General features: G+C 38.6%; 1 protein-coding gene across 1 annotated transcript; it reads right to left on the bottom strand.

The window, feature by feature from the left end:
- Window positions 1–2,933: 2,933 nt before the first annotated feature.
- On the bottom strand, window positions 2,934–7,518 carry LOC116255828 (auxin-responsive protein IAA16-like). The gene is made up of 5 exons (XM_031631869.2): window positions 6,857–7,518; window positions 5,959–6,182; window positions 4,032–4,155; window positions 3,778–3,839; window positions 2,934–3,191 (listed from the first exon to the last, which is right to left on the bottom strand). The coding sequence occupies exons 1-5, from the start codon at window positions 7,153–7,155 to the stop codon at window positions 3,154–3,156; spliced, it is 747 nt and encodes a 248-aa protein (XP_031487729.1). The 5' UTR covers window positions 7,156–7,518; the 3' UTR covers window positions 2,934–3,153.
- Between the last annotated feature and the right edge of the window lie 9,129 nt (window positions 7,519–16,647).

The raw sequence follows: 16,647 nt of genomic DNA, 5'->3' as shown, positions 1-16,647 counted from the left end.
GTGGGAAACAGGCCCCCCTTTTATATGAAAGTACATGTTTCCCACTTTCTTTAGTGAAACAAACACTCAAATATCAGAGGCCTAGAAGTTTGATGTTCATGAACTCAAAGAATAGTTCCAAATGGTAGAAGCACAAGGGGCTGAGGTAATGAGATGGAACAATACATGGCTGTCATGCATGGAGCCTATCATCCATGTTCCATGCACATCTTGAGGCCATGCTGTAAAAACCGGTTCGTGAATGAAATTGGCAGGGCCGGCTGATTCGTGAATTCAGCTGAATCAGTTGTGAATTAGCAACAAATATACTAAATTTTCTTTCCAGGGTCTACGGCTGCGTCGAAAATTGGATTGGATGGAGAGCCAAAGTACCTTCAATTCAGCGCTACACTCCACACATTTTGCAGTTCAGAAAATTAGCACCCACATAGTGGAATTGGGAATGCGCGGCCTTTACCTTTCAGGCACACCTTCAGCCCAGCCAGTTAGGTTAATCTAAAACAGACAGTTTTACTCTTGAGGTGGAGAAGTGAAGCTGTGAAAGTGCTCTCCCCTTCAATTACAACATTGTAATGTTTATGTAAAACCGATGAAGTAATAAAGTTTCCCAATGTCCAGTAACATTTTTATAGTGAAAAAAGTACTCAACTTGCTGTATACCAACAAGTCGTACAAGGTTTTGCTGCTACTTGCATGAAGAAAAGATAGTCTGTCTCGGCAATCGCGTCAAAAGCAGGACCCTCACACTCTCACACACATATTCAAACACAGCGTGTACATCTTAAGAAACAATTTAGATGGTAATCCATTGCTTTTCCTTCTTAACCAATCTCTCAATGATCTTTCACTTGTTCTACATGATTTTCAAGTGCCTTATGTGCCTCAGATCATGCAATACAACTACAACAGATATTTTAGGGTGAATGGAGAAGACCCTAGTTAATGAAGGCCGAAATTCCTACCCAATTCCACGTCCCTTTAGGGTATCAGGTCCGCTTTCGGTGTCTGCTACTTCCGCCATGCTTCAACTTGCATATCAATGACATTTCTTTTGCAGTACAGAGAATCTGAAACTAAGACTCACCACCTACAAGGTATTATTCCATCCATCGTGCTAACCCTTAAGAAAGGAAGGAGACCAACCGTGCATGTATTTCATTTTAAGTCAGAAGACTCCTTTTATAAATACTCAGTTTCATCAGTAACTTTTGAAATTTAATGGAAGATGGAAGAACAAACTAAAGTATGGGCATTCTTTGAAAAGGGAAAGGTGTTTGAGTGCGTTGGTGCAACTGTTTAAGCGTGAAAGATTGGTGTCTTCCACTTTTTGCGGCCACAAAGTATACATATTTCGAGCGATCCACCTGATATGCAAAGATCATGAACAAAACTGCGGATCAACTGAAAAAAACTAAGACAATCAATTTCAATACCTTGACAAAATTAATTACACTTCATATTTTTCATTGAGCACTCGTTTAAATTCGAACTTGGCTCTTATCTTCCATGTTTGTTAATCTTTAAAGGCATGTTGGTAATTTTTGATGAGTTTTTTTTATTTAAAAAATATATCAATAAAGAGATAAAAGCTGAAACAAGTCTAATTGAGTGAAGCTTGAGCTCGACTAGACTTGCAAGCTCAAACTCAAGCTCTGCTCTTTCATTGTACATTGCCAACCGGGTATCAATATTTTATTCTGTTTTTGTGCTGGGCAATATTTACCATTTTCGTGACTTTGGGAGCAATGAGAGAAAAGCTGTTACTTTTTGCTTTGGTGTGGTGCTTTTTTGGGTTGATTGCGATGCCCCGAAATGTCCTCACTGTTCACACGTTTCTCCGTTGAGGCAAACCACATGGGTGTCATAAAATCCAGTGTTTGCACATTGATGGGATATGCTCTATGATTGAAGACAAGATAGACGACCGCCATGCATATATATTGACACGGCAAATATAGGTTTGGTGTGCTATTATACATTGCATCTCAACAGGCCCATGTGGGCATGTGTTAATGTCATATATATATATATATATACATATAGTGGCTTTATTTGTTTAGAGCCGCCTAGCCATCTAACCAGGCCATGCGTTTGATGCAGATGCATGATTGAGAAAAAAAAAGTGAAAAATGATATTAAATGACGAAAATACTTATTACTTTTTTCTTTTTGTTTTTCGTTCATCATGGTAGATCAAACGTAGCTCTAAAAAACCAAATTAACGATTATATATATATATATATATATATATAGGGAGAGAGAGAAAGAGAGAGAATGAGGGAGAAGGAAGGAGAGAATCATTATTTCATCAGGTCGTCCAATTTCACAGGTGTTATTATCACGACAAGAAGGATTTTAAACGTTTAATTAAAAAACACCGGTGGAATTCTCATTAATTTAGCTGTTTAGGGCCTGCGGAGCTTCTTCTTAAGTTAAAGTGCGACGAGAAGGCTCGTGGAAGTCTCATGGCATGTGTGGTCCTCTCAAAGAACATTGGGTCTTACTTTACTAATTTTTAAACAGATCTGATTAGTGATTAATTAACCAGGAAGACTTTTTTTTAAAGAAAATGTTGTTGAAAGCATTTTATTACTGTCGATGATAATTGTAGTTTATAAATATAAACAATTAGATAGAAAAAGCAGAAGGGCATCTCGATTATAAATAACCAAACAATAAAATAATTCCAAAGGGGTTTACTTTAATCTGTTCAATGTCCTTGAACACCTGTATAATCATAAAATGCCAACAGACCAACAAACAATTCATGAATCGCCACATGGGTTGTCAACAAAAACTAGTACAATATCAGCGTTAAATAAAAGGAACATATCAAGTTTCACGATAAAAAAAGGAATTTAAAAAGGAAAGAAAAACAGCTAGAAAGAGAATCCCATACAGCGAAGCTCATAGAATTCATGAACAAGAAAAAGTGAGGGCAAGCGTTGAAGAGCAATTATTAAGCACACCATGATCCAGCAGTCTACACATCACAGATAGAGTTGTGATCATCATCAAAGCCATTGTTCTTGGTTCATCTACATAACAGCAATGCCAATATCCTTGTTCCTCTAATATTATCAAACCATGATACAAACAAGTCCATACACACACAGACACACGCACCCATGCTCCTTCCGTCCACCTTTGGCTTCAGGTCCTGTTCTTGCACTTCTCCACAGCTCTTGGAGCTGGAAAATGAAGTAAAAACAAGGGAAACAACGGTTAGATTTGTCTGCGATTTATCCTGATAAAACGGGATAATGTGCTGCCGACCAAAACAACCCATTAGATAGAGAGAGAGATGAAGACATATGTATTAGCATGCATGTGACAACATGTTCCTTAAGTTTTGGTGGCATGCATTTGGTTGTGCCAGCATGTGACATGTTTGGGCAACACCCAAGATCTTAATTTTTGAGAAAATGGAACCTTTGGGTTTCAGAAGCACGTGAGCATTATATTGAAACCAGTATTTGGCTTAATGAGCTCGAACGAGATTTCATCGCACAAAGCAGTACCCATATTTTTTTGGGTGAGCAATTGGAGTATTTCATCCTATTGCCTGAAAAGAGCCGAAGCTCACACCTAACATTTGTCCCTTTAGAGCATATGACATACTTTTAGTGCTTCGGTTGTCACCCCTATCATGCTTTAACTTGCATGTCAATAGCTTTCTTTTGGAACCATAAGAGATTAACTACTTCATTTATTATGACATATAATTGAAATGATAATTAATAAAAAAAATTGGAATATTGGTGTAGATCTACAAACCAAGACCAATAGCCTCAGATCCTTTCATTATGCGAAGTCGTTTGCAGGAGTCAACAAACATCCTGCAAAGGAAAAAAAAAAAAAAAAGAAAAATTCGAATCAGTCAATTAAATCAACATAATTATTTCATGTCCAAATTGCCTACCACAATAAATTCCTGAATTCAATCTCTTGTTCAGTCTCAAAAACTTTCCAGAGTAACTAATCTGAATGAACAGGGCCATGAAATTCAATGGGCATTAATGTAAACTTACTCCCAGGGGACATCTCCCACCAGCATCCAGTCTCCATCCTTGTCCTCATATGTGGGCACATACTCAGATCCATTTAGCAGGTCAGTCAACTTGCTCTCATTCATGAAATCCCTGCCGTTCATCCCTTTGAACCAGAAGAAAAGGTCACCTCTACAGTAGACAGCAATAACAGTAGCAGCAGTACTCATAGCAACAGTAACAGTATATATATATATATATATATATATATATATATATATATATATATATATATATATATATATATATATATATATATATAACATGCAGCCACAATGCAAGCATGCATGTGCGCACACACACACACACACACACATATATATATATATATATATATATATATATATATATATATATATATATATATATATATATATATATATATATATATATATATATATATATATGCATGCTTCAAGAAAAGTATCAGAAAAATGTCAAGATAGAGAGTGATAGAGATGGAACTTGGTTGAGGGTCTTCATCTTAACAACTTTTAAGAAGAAGGGACTCCCCACTTGGGCTTTCAGTGGTTGCAATGCATCCCGAGGCTTCTTGTTTGATAAAAGAATTGAGAGTCAACTTGGACAGTAGCTTACCTAGAGCCCACCTAGGTTAGGTTAGGTAAGGGTAAGCTTTATCCACTAGATTTTTCACGTCTTCAACAACAATAGGGCCACCTAAAACTTCTAAGTCGAAGGAGGTCAAAAGTTCGAATCCACGGTAAGTCACATTTTTCTATCAAGCCTAAATAACTCAACAAAGTAGTTAAAAAAAAGTTTTAGTCTAATTTACCGCATGATCCTCCTTGATTATATATTGCTCGGCCTAATCAGCTCGAACTATATATTGCTCGGCTCAAGCTTGACTCAGTTTCGACCAGTGTCACTTAAACCATATGTTTTGTTCTTTATATGAAAATGAATCCATAAAAATGATGTTAAAATTTGTTTAAAATTACCAACATGCCCATGAAGATTAGAAAACAAGGAAGACACGAGCCGAGTCCAGTTTAAAGAAATCATGCTCGTTAGCTCGAACTCAATTTGTTTATAACTCGGATTTTAACTCAAACTAAAGCTCGACTAGTTGCACACTTGTAGCTGGATCTAGACCGGTTTAATCACTATCAGGTGAAAGAAAAAACGTAAATGAGTCATCACGTTCTAAACTACCCTTATTGCGGCCGGTATAGTGACACTGTGAGATTCAAGCGTTGCTGAGAATCCCTGATCTATAATTTTCATTTGTTAGCAAGATTTTTTCTTTTTTAATTAGATTTTTTTCCTCAATCATGAACCGGTGCAATGATATTTTGATCAACATGAATAAATCTAGGGTGAGATTTAAGCTAAGCATAGAATATGAGGCGGTCTGCAGCCAAGTAAGCGCAACCCGGGTCTAGTCCACCCCAACCAGGCTAAGCTTTTTTGGCGGAGTCAAGGTCAACCATGATATAGAAAGGTGAACCTAGGATCTGGCTCAACAAAATTCAGATTGTGATCCGAGCGAGTCAGACGGACTGGGCTGTACCAAAATTATGAATCGGCCACCCAAAAACATGTGGGCTGCAGCCCACCTGTTAAGCAGTGGGCTCGCTTATTGCAGGGTACACAATTAGCCAACTCAAGCCGACCAGACTGCGACATGAACCAATCATGGTGGGGTAGGCTCATCCGAGCCATTAAAACCCACCATGATCCTCATTATGATGATCATCACCACATCAACATCATCCTCATAATCATGCATCACCATGACCATGGCCATGGCCATGGCCATGGTGATGATGAAGATGACGATGACGATGACCATGGCCATCATCATCAGCAGCAGCAGCAGCAGCAGCAGGAGCAGAATGACGATGACGATGATCATGGTAGGGCGAGGGGGAAGAGATGGTAGACGTACCAATTGTGAAGCAGCTGAACATGGCCTCCAGTGCCTTGGACAGTTCTTGGTAGGTCTTGTACATCTTCAGGTCCACCTTGCGGAGGTAAGGAGCGCCGTCCATGCTCACCTTGACGAAGGTGGCGCTGCTCTTCTCGCTGCCGTCCTCGCCGTTCTTTGCCGACTGGACGGCCAGGATGTTCTTCCTGAACGACCGAACGGGCGGCCAACCCACCACCTGCGCTCTGCGTGTGACACCACCACAGTCCACCACCATTTCTCACACATCAAGTCGACCGCCAGAAAAAGTAAAGCCAACAAGAAAGGAAGCACGAAAAAATGTAAAAGATAACATCCGGCATAGTTTTCAGATAGATATAGGAAACCAAGGTTGGTTTCACAGAAGAAAGAAAGAAAGAAGGAAAAAAAAAAAAGTTTGTTTTCTTTTCACAGATGGAAAGAGCAGCAGAGAATTTGTTGTTCACTGTTCCGATCCTTGAGTTTTCTTCTCATCGGATCAAGATGCTCAAATTGCTTTTGTTGATATCCTTAGTTTTCTTCTTTCGCCTGGGTGCTTAACGAGATATTCTGAGAAAAAAAATTCTGGGAATATCCAGGAAGAAGAAAGGGAGGAAGAAAGTCCAAAAAACTGATAGGTGCTGTTTCATGGAAGCTGCCAAAACCTTCATTCTCATTCCCGAGGAAGGAAAGAAAAAGGTCGTTCTAGCCGTTTCTGGAAATTCCACCCACCCTAAAATCTCACACCCTTCTGCATGATGCCACTATGAAAAGGATTGCATACCTCAAACACAAAAGGTAATACCCAAAGAGAGAAAAAAAGAAAGCACTCATATTCATCCAAGAACAAAGCTTCCCATGATAAATTCATAGCAGGCTAACAGGAATTTAGATTGCTTACTTGGCCGCCGGCGGCTTCCCGGGGTCGTCGACGCCCGGAAGGTCGTTCTCCTTAGGTAGGTTCCTCATCTTCCCCGCCAGATCAGAGTCCTTAGCAGCAGCGCTGGTGGCAGAGTCGCCGAGCTTCAGCTTCCAGTCCACCGCCGCCGTAGTCTCGGCGAACCCCCTCTTGCCGGCGGCCTTGGGGGTCTCGATCTCAGACCGGTCGTCGCCGGGCAGGCCCAGCCTGAGCTCAGTGGCATCAAATTTGAGGGCCAAGCCCACTTCCTTCTTCCTCTCAGACACCATGATCCCTGACATCTTCCAAACTCTCACAGTCTCTCTCTCTCTCTCTCTCTCTGTCTCTCTCTTCGGAGTGCTTTAGCAACTAAACGAAAGATCTAAATTGTTTGGTTAAGCTTTTATCCTTCAAAAGCCAGCGGCTTAGCACAGACTCCCGAGCAGCTCGAACGGGGATCCGACGAATGGAAAGGCGACAAGTGGGAGATGAGCTTCGGGGGGACGGTGACGTCAGGATGGCGCGCGGATCCAAATGATTGTGGCGGAGTGGCGAGACACCGCCGGTGGAGCAGCGGCAACACGGGCGGCGTCGGATGAGAACTGGTCGGCCCCGATTTAACCGGCGACGCCGGTGGGGAGGGGCGGCCTAGGGGGCGACACTCGCTCTTCGGTTCAGACCCGTTTTACCAAATCGCCCCCCTTCCTTCAACTTATTGTAAAAATGAAAATTACTTCAGGGGTCCAGCTTATTGGATAAATGGCAATTCAGGCGTCGGTCTTTTGTTAGGTTTAGGTGCTTGTCTCATCCTTTTCGTTATAAATATGTAATTAGAAATGTTTGGTGCAATGGTACAGTGACAATAAATTCGGCGGTGCTATAGTGACAAAAATGGCTTGTCCTACGTCAGGGATAAAAACCAACTCTTTGATTTTAATTTTTAAAATGTTTTTGTTTTTGCAATCTAACCTTATTCATATGATCTTAAGAATGGGTTGATGCAAAACATATACTAAGTTGATCATTTGTTATATTTTAATAGTGTTTGAATAGTAAGAAAAAATGAATGGCCCCCATGACATGATAGTTAAAAAATAAACATTTTTCATTAGAACAGTCGAATCAAAACATGTTTTATATCAAAATAGACTCTATAAACATATGAAGTTGTTTATATTTTATTTAAAATAGTTTTAAGCAAAAAATCAATAGGTTTGGTTTTTACCAATCACACACACTCTCTCTCTTTATATATATATATATATATATATATATATATATATATATATTCATTACATCACCGAGTAGCAACAATAGTGTGTTTGATTGGTATGATGCTAGCTCTTTGGTTAAGTATATATTAAAGCAACATTACCTGTTGATAAGTCTCGAATATTAGGTACCTTTTAAATTCAAACAGATCTTGAAATACTAAGGGAAGGTGGGATATTACTTATACATCTAGTTAGCCGTACTTCACATTTGATCCTCCTAGGTACAACTTCATTTATCTTTAATATAGATATGTTCTATAGAAACTACGAATGCATAATATGCTGAGTATTAAGAGCATGCTTTGTTTTTGTTTTGTTTTGTTTTTTTTTGTTAGTGCATATATTGATTATACAGTGCAACTTAATATTCACTTTGCATTGAATAATATGTTGGTATGTATAGGGAGAACAATATATAGTTTTTATAGTTGGTTTCATAATAAAAAATAAGAAACAAGATGAAGATAAGAAAGTAACAGGTTTAGCTTAGCTTTCCTTACATTTTCTTTGACACTTGGTATGGTGAGTCTGGTCAAAATCTAATGAGGTACAACAGAAAATTACTGAAGGCTCACTATGAAAATGACTGAAGATTCAAATAACACGTGGTACACTGAAATCAATTCACCAGTTAATGCAGGGGTACCATGCAGCTCATACTATCTATATTTACTATTTCTAAATACTTTTATTTATAATTTTTTTGTTATCTATAAAATATACATTATATAAGTTTTTTTTAATTCAATAAATATAAAAAATATTAAGTAAAATGAAAATCAAAACGACAGAGAAGCAGCCATGGATCTATACACAAATTCTCGTCCACGTAATGCAGCGCAGCTCGGCGGTGGGCCTCCTATGTTCGAGCATGAGCGCCGGGAAATTTTTAAACTCAGAAAGTGAGGCACGACTCTGTAATTTCTAAAAATCACTGGGCTGTCATCGCCATTTCTTCCGTACAAGAGAATGAGAGGGGCGATGTCGTCATTTTATACAAATATGTAAAATGGATGGCACTTTAAAAGCGCAGGGGCTGTCGCTCTCAAAAAGTGTTCTCTCCAAAACAGTCCCTTAATGTTAAAGGATTTTATATAAAACGGTTATGCTTTAAAGAATTTCAATACATTGTTTTCTTGTAAAGAGAGTAGGCTGTTTGTTATTAGGGCTGCATAACCAGTCCGACCACTCGAACTTAGCTATGACTCGTTTTTGACTTGTTTATAAACGAGTCAAGTTCGACCTTAAATTTATACTTGAGTTTGAGTTGTAAGAACTCGACTCATTTTAACTAGGCCCAGCTCGATTGTGAAAAACTGGTTCATCATAATCGAATCAGCTAAAAGAGTTAAACAAATTGACAAATTAAACGAGTTAAAAGAAACAAAATATGTTAACATAAAAAAATTAAGTGAGATGAACTCGAGTTCAACACTATATAGCTGAGTTGGACTCAAATATGTTCTATAAAACTCGACTCAAGTTTGAGCTCGAGCCTTTTTAAGCCGAATCGACTTTGAGCCGGCCCAGCATGTGTGCAGCCTTATTTTTTATGGACTTTCAGCGTAAATCATAGCACCCAGATCGCCATCTCCCTTATATTTCCACATAATGTTGCGAAAACTCTATAGTAGCATCTCATCGCAGTTAAGTGGGTTAGTATTGGTCAGACGAGTAACTGAGAGCGACTTTTTCACGTTTTACTGGCTTGTTATGATACGCATTTTGATCAATGGCTGCTGATATCTTTGAGCTTCTAATTCACAAAGTTTGACCGACCAACATCTCAATCCAACAGCACCCATGAAGCCCAAAGGGGGCGTAGTTTCTAAAATCCATCAAATGAGGCACTTTATCGGAATATGGGACAAGAAGAGGGGCCTCTCCGGGAAAAACAGAATATCACCGTCACGTTAAGACATGGTATTTTAAAGGGGAAGGAAAAAAAAAGGGGGGGGGGGGGGAGGGAAGCAGCAGGCGCATCCCCGTGATCCTGACGCTTCTCAAAACGCGGGCCCCACCCGGCGTGGGACCCACTCATGGCAGGTTCGCGGCATCTGATTGGAGGAGTGGGTCCCGGTCGTCCGATTTGGCGCGTGGGGCCCGCTTAGAGCTCTTGCGTGCGGCCGTCGCGTGCCCCTGCTGTGGGTCCCGCCGCTCCCTTCCGGACCCCACAGCCGTCCCCTTCTTACGGGCCAAGCAAAGTCAAAGGAGGAAGAGGGAGGGGCCATGTGGTGGGGCCCGCCCCTCCATGTGGGTGGGTTGCTGCCCATGTCTCCCCCTTCCTGTCAAGCCACCTGTGGGACCCGCACCCCAACACTCTCGTCCCCATGTGCATGGCCACTCCAATTATTTCTCCCCCGGGCCCCACGCCATCTCACAAATCTTGGCCGTCAGATCCTCACACCCTTCATCCCGTCATTTTGCTTTTTTATATATATATATATATGTATATATATATAATCTGCCAACATCCACTAATTGATGAAATTTTTACATTTTTGCAAAATTAAAAGCTATGAGTGTGTTTTTGTAATGACAATTTATTTGGCACAGTTTTTAACTATAAAATGCATCATTTGCATCAGTTTCCTATTGTTGCAAAATATTTAGAAACTCATTTGCATTGAGGCATTGGCTGACTGATTTTTATAGGATCCTTAGATATCTCTATCGAGATTTATAGGAATCGAACCGGCATGATTGGATATAGGGTGGGATGGCTCCGGGATTTCTCACCTTTTCTCTCCGTTTCTTTCTCTATATATACATTGTTTGTTTCGCAAACTAAGCATTCTAATACGTTAGCGGGTATTCCAAAATGTGTCAAGATTACTAAGCCACTATTATTAAAATCACAAAAGAAGTTTAACTCCTAACAAGCATATGATATTATTGAATTATGCTTGGCAACAATGCTATAAGCAAACGAACATATACACTTATGGTTTGTATTCATACAATATAGATTACTACAAAAGCAATACGAAAATATATATAAAAAAAAACCAAAATATGAGTTAGCTGTACCTGGTACGGTACCGTATTCGTACCTGTGCCCATACCCATATCTGACTATGTCTACGTATAACTTTGGCTTTTCACAATCCGAAAGTACGTATGTGATCTTGAGAAAATTTTGAAGAGAAATGTATATTATGTGAATTCTTTTTTGAATCAAATAGTGTTCCTATAGTAATAAAAAAATCAATGGCCCTTATAGGATGAAAATTTTACTAGTAGAAAAATTTATAGTTTGTATACAAAAAAATTGAACTAAGACTTGTTTTATGTTGAGTTAGTGTTTATAAACATTGTAGATTGTTCATATGTCGTTTAAAGTATACTTCAAAAATGATGGCCTGGATTTTATCCCTGAACCAAGTGGTCTGGGATATACATATAAGCTAAAATCCTCCTGCCATCGATCTATATGAACCTCTCATGCACAGCCCCATGCAATGCGTTCGTGTTCTTCTCTCAGATATTCTTTTCTCATCACTGTCTCTCATCTACTCTTTTACTGAGACAGCATTTCTCACAAAATAAAATTTTTCCTTTTGGCACCAATCAGCACTGCTAAGATTGGTATAGTCTTGAAAGAAAAAAGAGAGTTCAAAATCAAATCTCAAAATGGGAGCTCGCTTTTATTATCCATGTGTGGAGAAAACAGGAACTGACATAAGAAGTTCATGCCTTTGGGATGTGCAGTTTTGATTTATTAGGAGTTATTTATTCTTGATTGAAGCTCTTTCCGCATTTAAAAACATACATTTCCATAGAAGATACACGCTTTTTGTATTGACATGGAGATGATGCCAGTGTCGTTTGTAGCTTTCCTGAGCCGGCGAATTAATCAAGCTCTCTCTCTCTCTCTCTCTCTCTGTCTCTCTCTCTCTAAATATGGTTCTGCATGCTTTTGCTTGTCTGCATCATGACTTCAAATGTAAGGCCGGTCGAACCATGGCTTAAAAGATTGCAAATCAAGTCTCACAGTTAATGTAAGTCAATTATAGCTTAAAATTTGGTTCACAATATCTTGTTGATACTCGCGCTCTCTCTCTCTCTCAAACACACACACATGCACACACAAAAGAACATAGATCTTTTTAGACGAAAGACCTTGCTAGATCACTAAATTTTGATTGCTGATAGTGCTATGAGCCTTTGTTAAAAACACTATCAACTATTGCTGCATCGCAAAGTGTCGCTAATGCTCCAATATAAACCATTTTTTAATAACAAATTTTCAATTTTTAATCATTTGCCAACATCTAATATCAAATAAATTTGAATTATATATATATATATATAGAGAGAGAGAATAAATGATTAATGACGACTGACTATCCAAAGTTACCTGTCTAACTAGAGTTTTTTATCTGAAACAGATGAATGATTGAGAAAAAAAGTTGTGAACTAATAGTAGATGCAAAAAATGTCTATCATATTTTTTTTTTTCTTGTTTTTGTGAGAACCACCTATCATGTTGGATTAAACGGCTATAGGTAGATGACTGAATAATTTTCAAAAAAACTAGAATATATATATATATATATATATAGTGAGAGAGAGAGAGAGAGAGAGAGAGAGAGAGAGAGAGAGAGAGAGATTTTCTATGTTGCCCGATCAAGTGAATCATGGATTTGATGTGCTGTTTCGTAAAAAGCATGGTAGATGAAAGCTTGACTTTAAGAAACACTTTTTGACATAGCAACTGAGTTTGTTCGATCAAATCTGTGGGCTGTGCGCAATTGCTCACATGGGTCCTTCTACAACAGCTGGAACGCTAACCACAAACTTACCTCTCACCGTATTTTTGGATGATACGCTGTTCTTTCATACACTAATTACCAACATTGACATACTGTACCTTTAATAATCTTCCAAAGGAGAATTAGATGATACTGCACTTATTGCAAAAAAGTATATGCAATAAATGACCATTAATTCGCTCATCTTCCAAAAAAATTACAAAGATGCTGATAGTGATGGTAATTGATTCAAGGCAAGCCTATCCTTTGTGCATGTTCTTTATGTAACTACAAAAATTTGTGGCTGACATGTGCTATGCTTCATAGTTGTTTTCTTGTGTTTTTATTTATTTATTTCTGTCTCTGTCTCTCGCTCTCTCTCTCTCTCCCTACCAAGTGATGGGTAGCGCAACCGGTCAAGTTGAGTGGCATGTTATAGTCACGTTTTCAGTTCAAATCTTGGTAGGTGCAATCTTGATGACATTGAGGGGTACTATTGATCTTGAGATTAGAAGCTGAATCAGGTCAATATGATATGGATTTGATGCCAATATACAAGATTGTGAGAATTGTAAGAGGATGGCGACAATATTGGTTGTATAGAAAGTATCATTATAAAAGCCAAGTGCATTGATTCTTATCCCCCGTTTTCTCTCTCTCTCTCTCTCTCTAACACTTAGGAATAATGCAAAATAAAAATAGCAAGTTATGCATATATCATAGCTTGAAAAAGCACTGAGATCATAAAATTATCCAAGTTCTAACTATGGATGCAAATTGGTCGGGTTTCAGGTGCTAGTTGATATCAGTAGTGAGATCTAGAGAGAGAGAGAGAGGAGCAAGAACTAGGCAGAGCTTGCCGGGAAAAGTGGCTCGGGTAATGAACAATAGCCACTACAACACGAAAAGAGTAAAACCTTTACTGATGCGGCTTTCTGCTCACATAAGCACAAGATCTTCTTACTAAGAGGAGCACCAGAATTTTTTTTTCTCACATGGGCTTATTGTAGTTTTCAAAACTTTCACGGGGACCAAATTGAATTTTTGAAAACATTACATCGTAAAATTTGATTTTTCAAAATCTTAGCTCCACAACTATTATTGAACTTTAACTAGCGCCATGAAAGAGATAAAAAGTAAATAAAAAAGTTCTTCACCCCTCTCTCTCTCTTTCTATCTCTTCCCCGTGTATTGAACTCTTAACCTCCTTCAACTTAAGGACTTGAAAGCTAAGTACGGAACGGAATTGTTGTCGGCCAACGAAGGGGTCCAAGTGGACAGCGGGGAAGGAAGCGGACAAACCAGTAGCAATCGAAAAGCGACAAGTGCCGAAGTGATTCCATGAGGAAGAAGGGACCAAGAGAAAAGAAGCCTCAGCCACACAAATTCTGCACTTTGAAAGCCCTTGCCTAGGTGAAATGGGTAAGGCATATGCACATAGGTGAGGGCCCTTAGAAATATGACAAAAATTGATAGGCACATCCAAAGCAGACTAGAGGAGGCCCATATACACATATATGATGGGACTTTACCTCCCCACACTCTGAAGCAACCAAGTGAAATGTGCTTTGGTCTTTTGCATACATTTCCACATCAAACCTAACCAGCCAATAAACTTAGTCTTATTATAATAAGTCACTTTGAGCACCAATCCTTTTTCGCTTCCTGTTTTTTAATTGTATATTTTGGTGCACACACATATATAGTATTCATATGCGAAATCCTTTAAGATTAAGTTGTAAATATAGAAGTCAAACCGTTCTTTTTTAAGAGTCAAGGGTACCCTTGGAAGGAGATGTGATGTATCATTAAAAAAGTCATTCATTGTTTCTCTCCTTCTCTTTCCCCTTCCTTTGAAGGGTATTTCAAATTATTAAAATAATTAAATTTCTCCAGCCATCTGTCCATCCGGCCTTGCGTGCATGTGTGTGTGTGTGTGGGGTTGGGGGTAAGAGTGGGGGTTTCGGTTCTCAGCCATGCGCGAGGATGAAATACAACTCCTGCCAAAACGATCAAATACCATTGTTAAAAGCATCATAAACAGTTGCTACACCATAAATTGTTACTAATGCCCATTAGGCAAAAATACGTTTAGCTACTAAGGTTTATATAGTTAGCTATCTGGCAATCTATATATATATATATATATATATATATATATATATATATATATATATATATATATATATATAGAGAGAGAGAGAGAGAGAGAGAGAGAGAGAGAGAGAGAGAGAGATCTCAACATGGTTCATTAGGCAAAAATTGATACTAATGCCCACTAGGCAAAAATACGTTTAGCTACTAAGGTTTATATATATATATATATATATATATATATATATATATATATATATATATATATATATATATATATATATATATATATATATATATATATATATATATATATATATATATATATAATATCCAAATTTGCCCTAACATATCAACAATGCTTTCATTCAATTTATTGAATAAATCTGTTTTTATTTTTTTTTAAAGTTCTTTTTCCTATTAATCAGGGGCATTTTCGTAATTAACCATACTTTACACATGAATTAAGGTGTAGATAACCTATTTCTAAAGAAGAGATGACCTCTACAATATGCAAGTTGAAACATACAGCTACCTTACTGCGTGGTATCAACGTATCTCTGGACCACAGGAGTAAGGAGAAAGAAGGAGTTTCAGCTCTCGCTATTTACTGGTGCTCCTTAGCCAGAAATTTACATCTCAGCCATGATGAGTTCAAACCCCTTTAGGATGGCTGGATCACATCATGTAGAGGTTATCATCTCGTCATACAAAACCAGAACCAATCACAGTTCCTGTTCGTCTAAGGCAATTTTCACCGGCTGTACAACATCTTACACTCGAATTCGAAAGGACAAAGGTTCAAAGTGGGGGAGGAGAGACCAAAGCACTTTTATCTCTCAATTTTGGTGAGTAACTACACTCAGGCTCGCCCCGGTGGTAAATTAAATCCAGGATTGCAAACACTATCCTTTAGCATTAGCGGAGCCAAAAATTTTGGCTGGTGGGGGCACTAGTTCAATAGTCTTAATGTTTTAAGGGGCACCTATACATATAAAAAACCAAATACATGAAATTATTAACATTTGTGAGGCTGGTGTGGGCAACTGCCCACACTAGCCACCATGTGGCTCCGCCACTGCCCTTAAGTTTGTCAACCTTTTATATTAATCTTTTCCTTTCAATCAATGAAGCTTGAGTTTCAAGCTAAGACCACTAATCCCATGATATAATTAATTAATAAAAATCGAAGACCTTGCCGCGGGACGACGCGTCGTAATTAAGCATGATTATTATTAACATCAGCCCCTATGCTTATGTGGGTTTAATTTTGGGATCATGTGCACTTGGGCATCCAACCATTGACTTAATTAAAGCGATCAAGTACTATTGCTTGACACTTCAATTAATTCTCTTGTCCCCCAATTTCTTTTCTTCTTTTCCTATCTGAATTTCAGTGAAACCCTAGCTACATCCCATGCATGCTGCTGACTTAGTTGGAAGATTCTTGAGATTGGTAGTCATTATTTAATACTTTTAGGCTCTAAATTTTGGAATCTTAGGGCACTGGTCTACTTCATATTCTAGATGTTGGCTGAACAAGGGACACCTGATTAAGAGAGGTGCCTTTGTGTTTAGGGCTCATGGGGCTGCCCGGGCTGCCCGCCGCTTGGACTTTGCTCAATTTTCTCAGTGGAGGGCCGCTGCCCGGGCAGCGATGCCCGCAAAGTAG

Source organism: Nymphaea colorata, chromosome 6, assembly GCF_008831285.2.
Source record: "Nymphaea colorata isolate Beijing-Zhang1983 chromosome 6, ASM883128v2, whole genome shotgun sequence".
Lineage (NCBI taxonomy): Eukaryota > Viridiplantae > Streptophyta > Magnoliopsida > Nymphaeales > Nymphaeaceae > Nymphaea > Nymphaea colorata.
The sequence above is the reverse complement of the archived record's forward strand: the minus strand, read 5'-3'. Positions and strand labels throughout refer to the sequence as shown.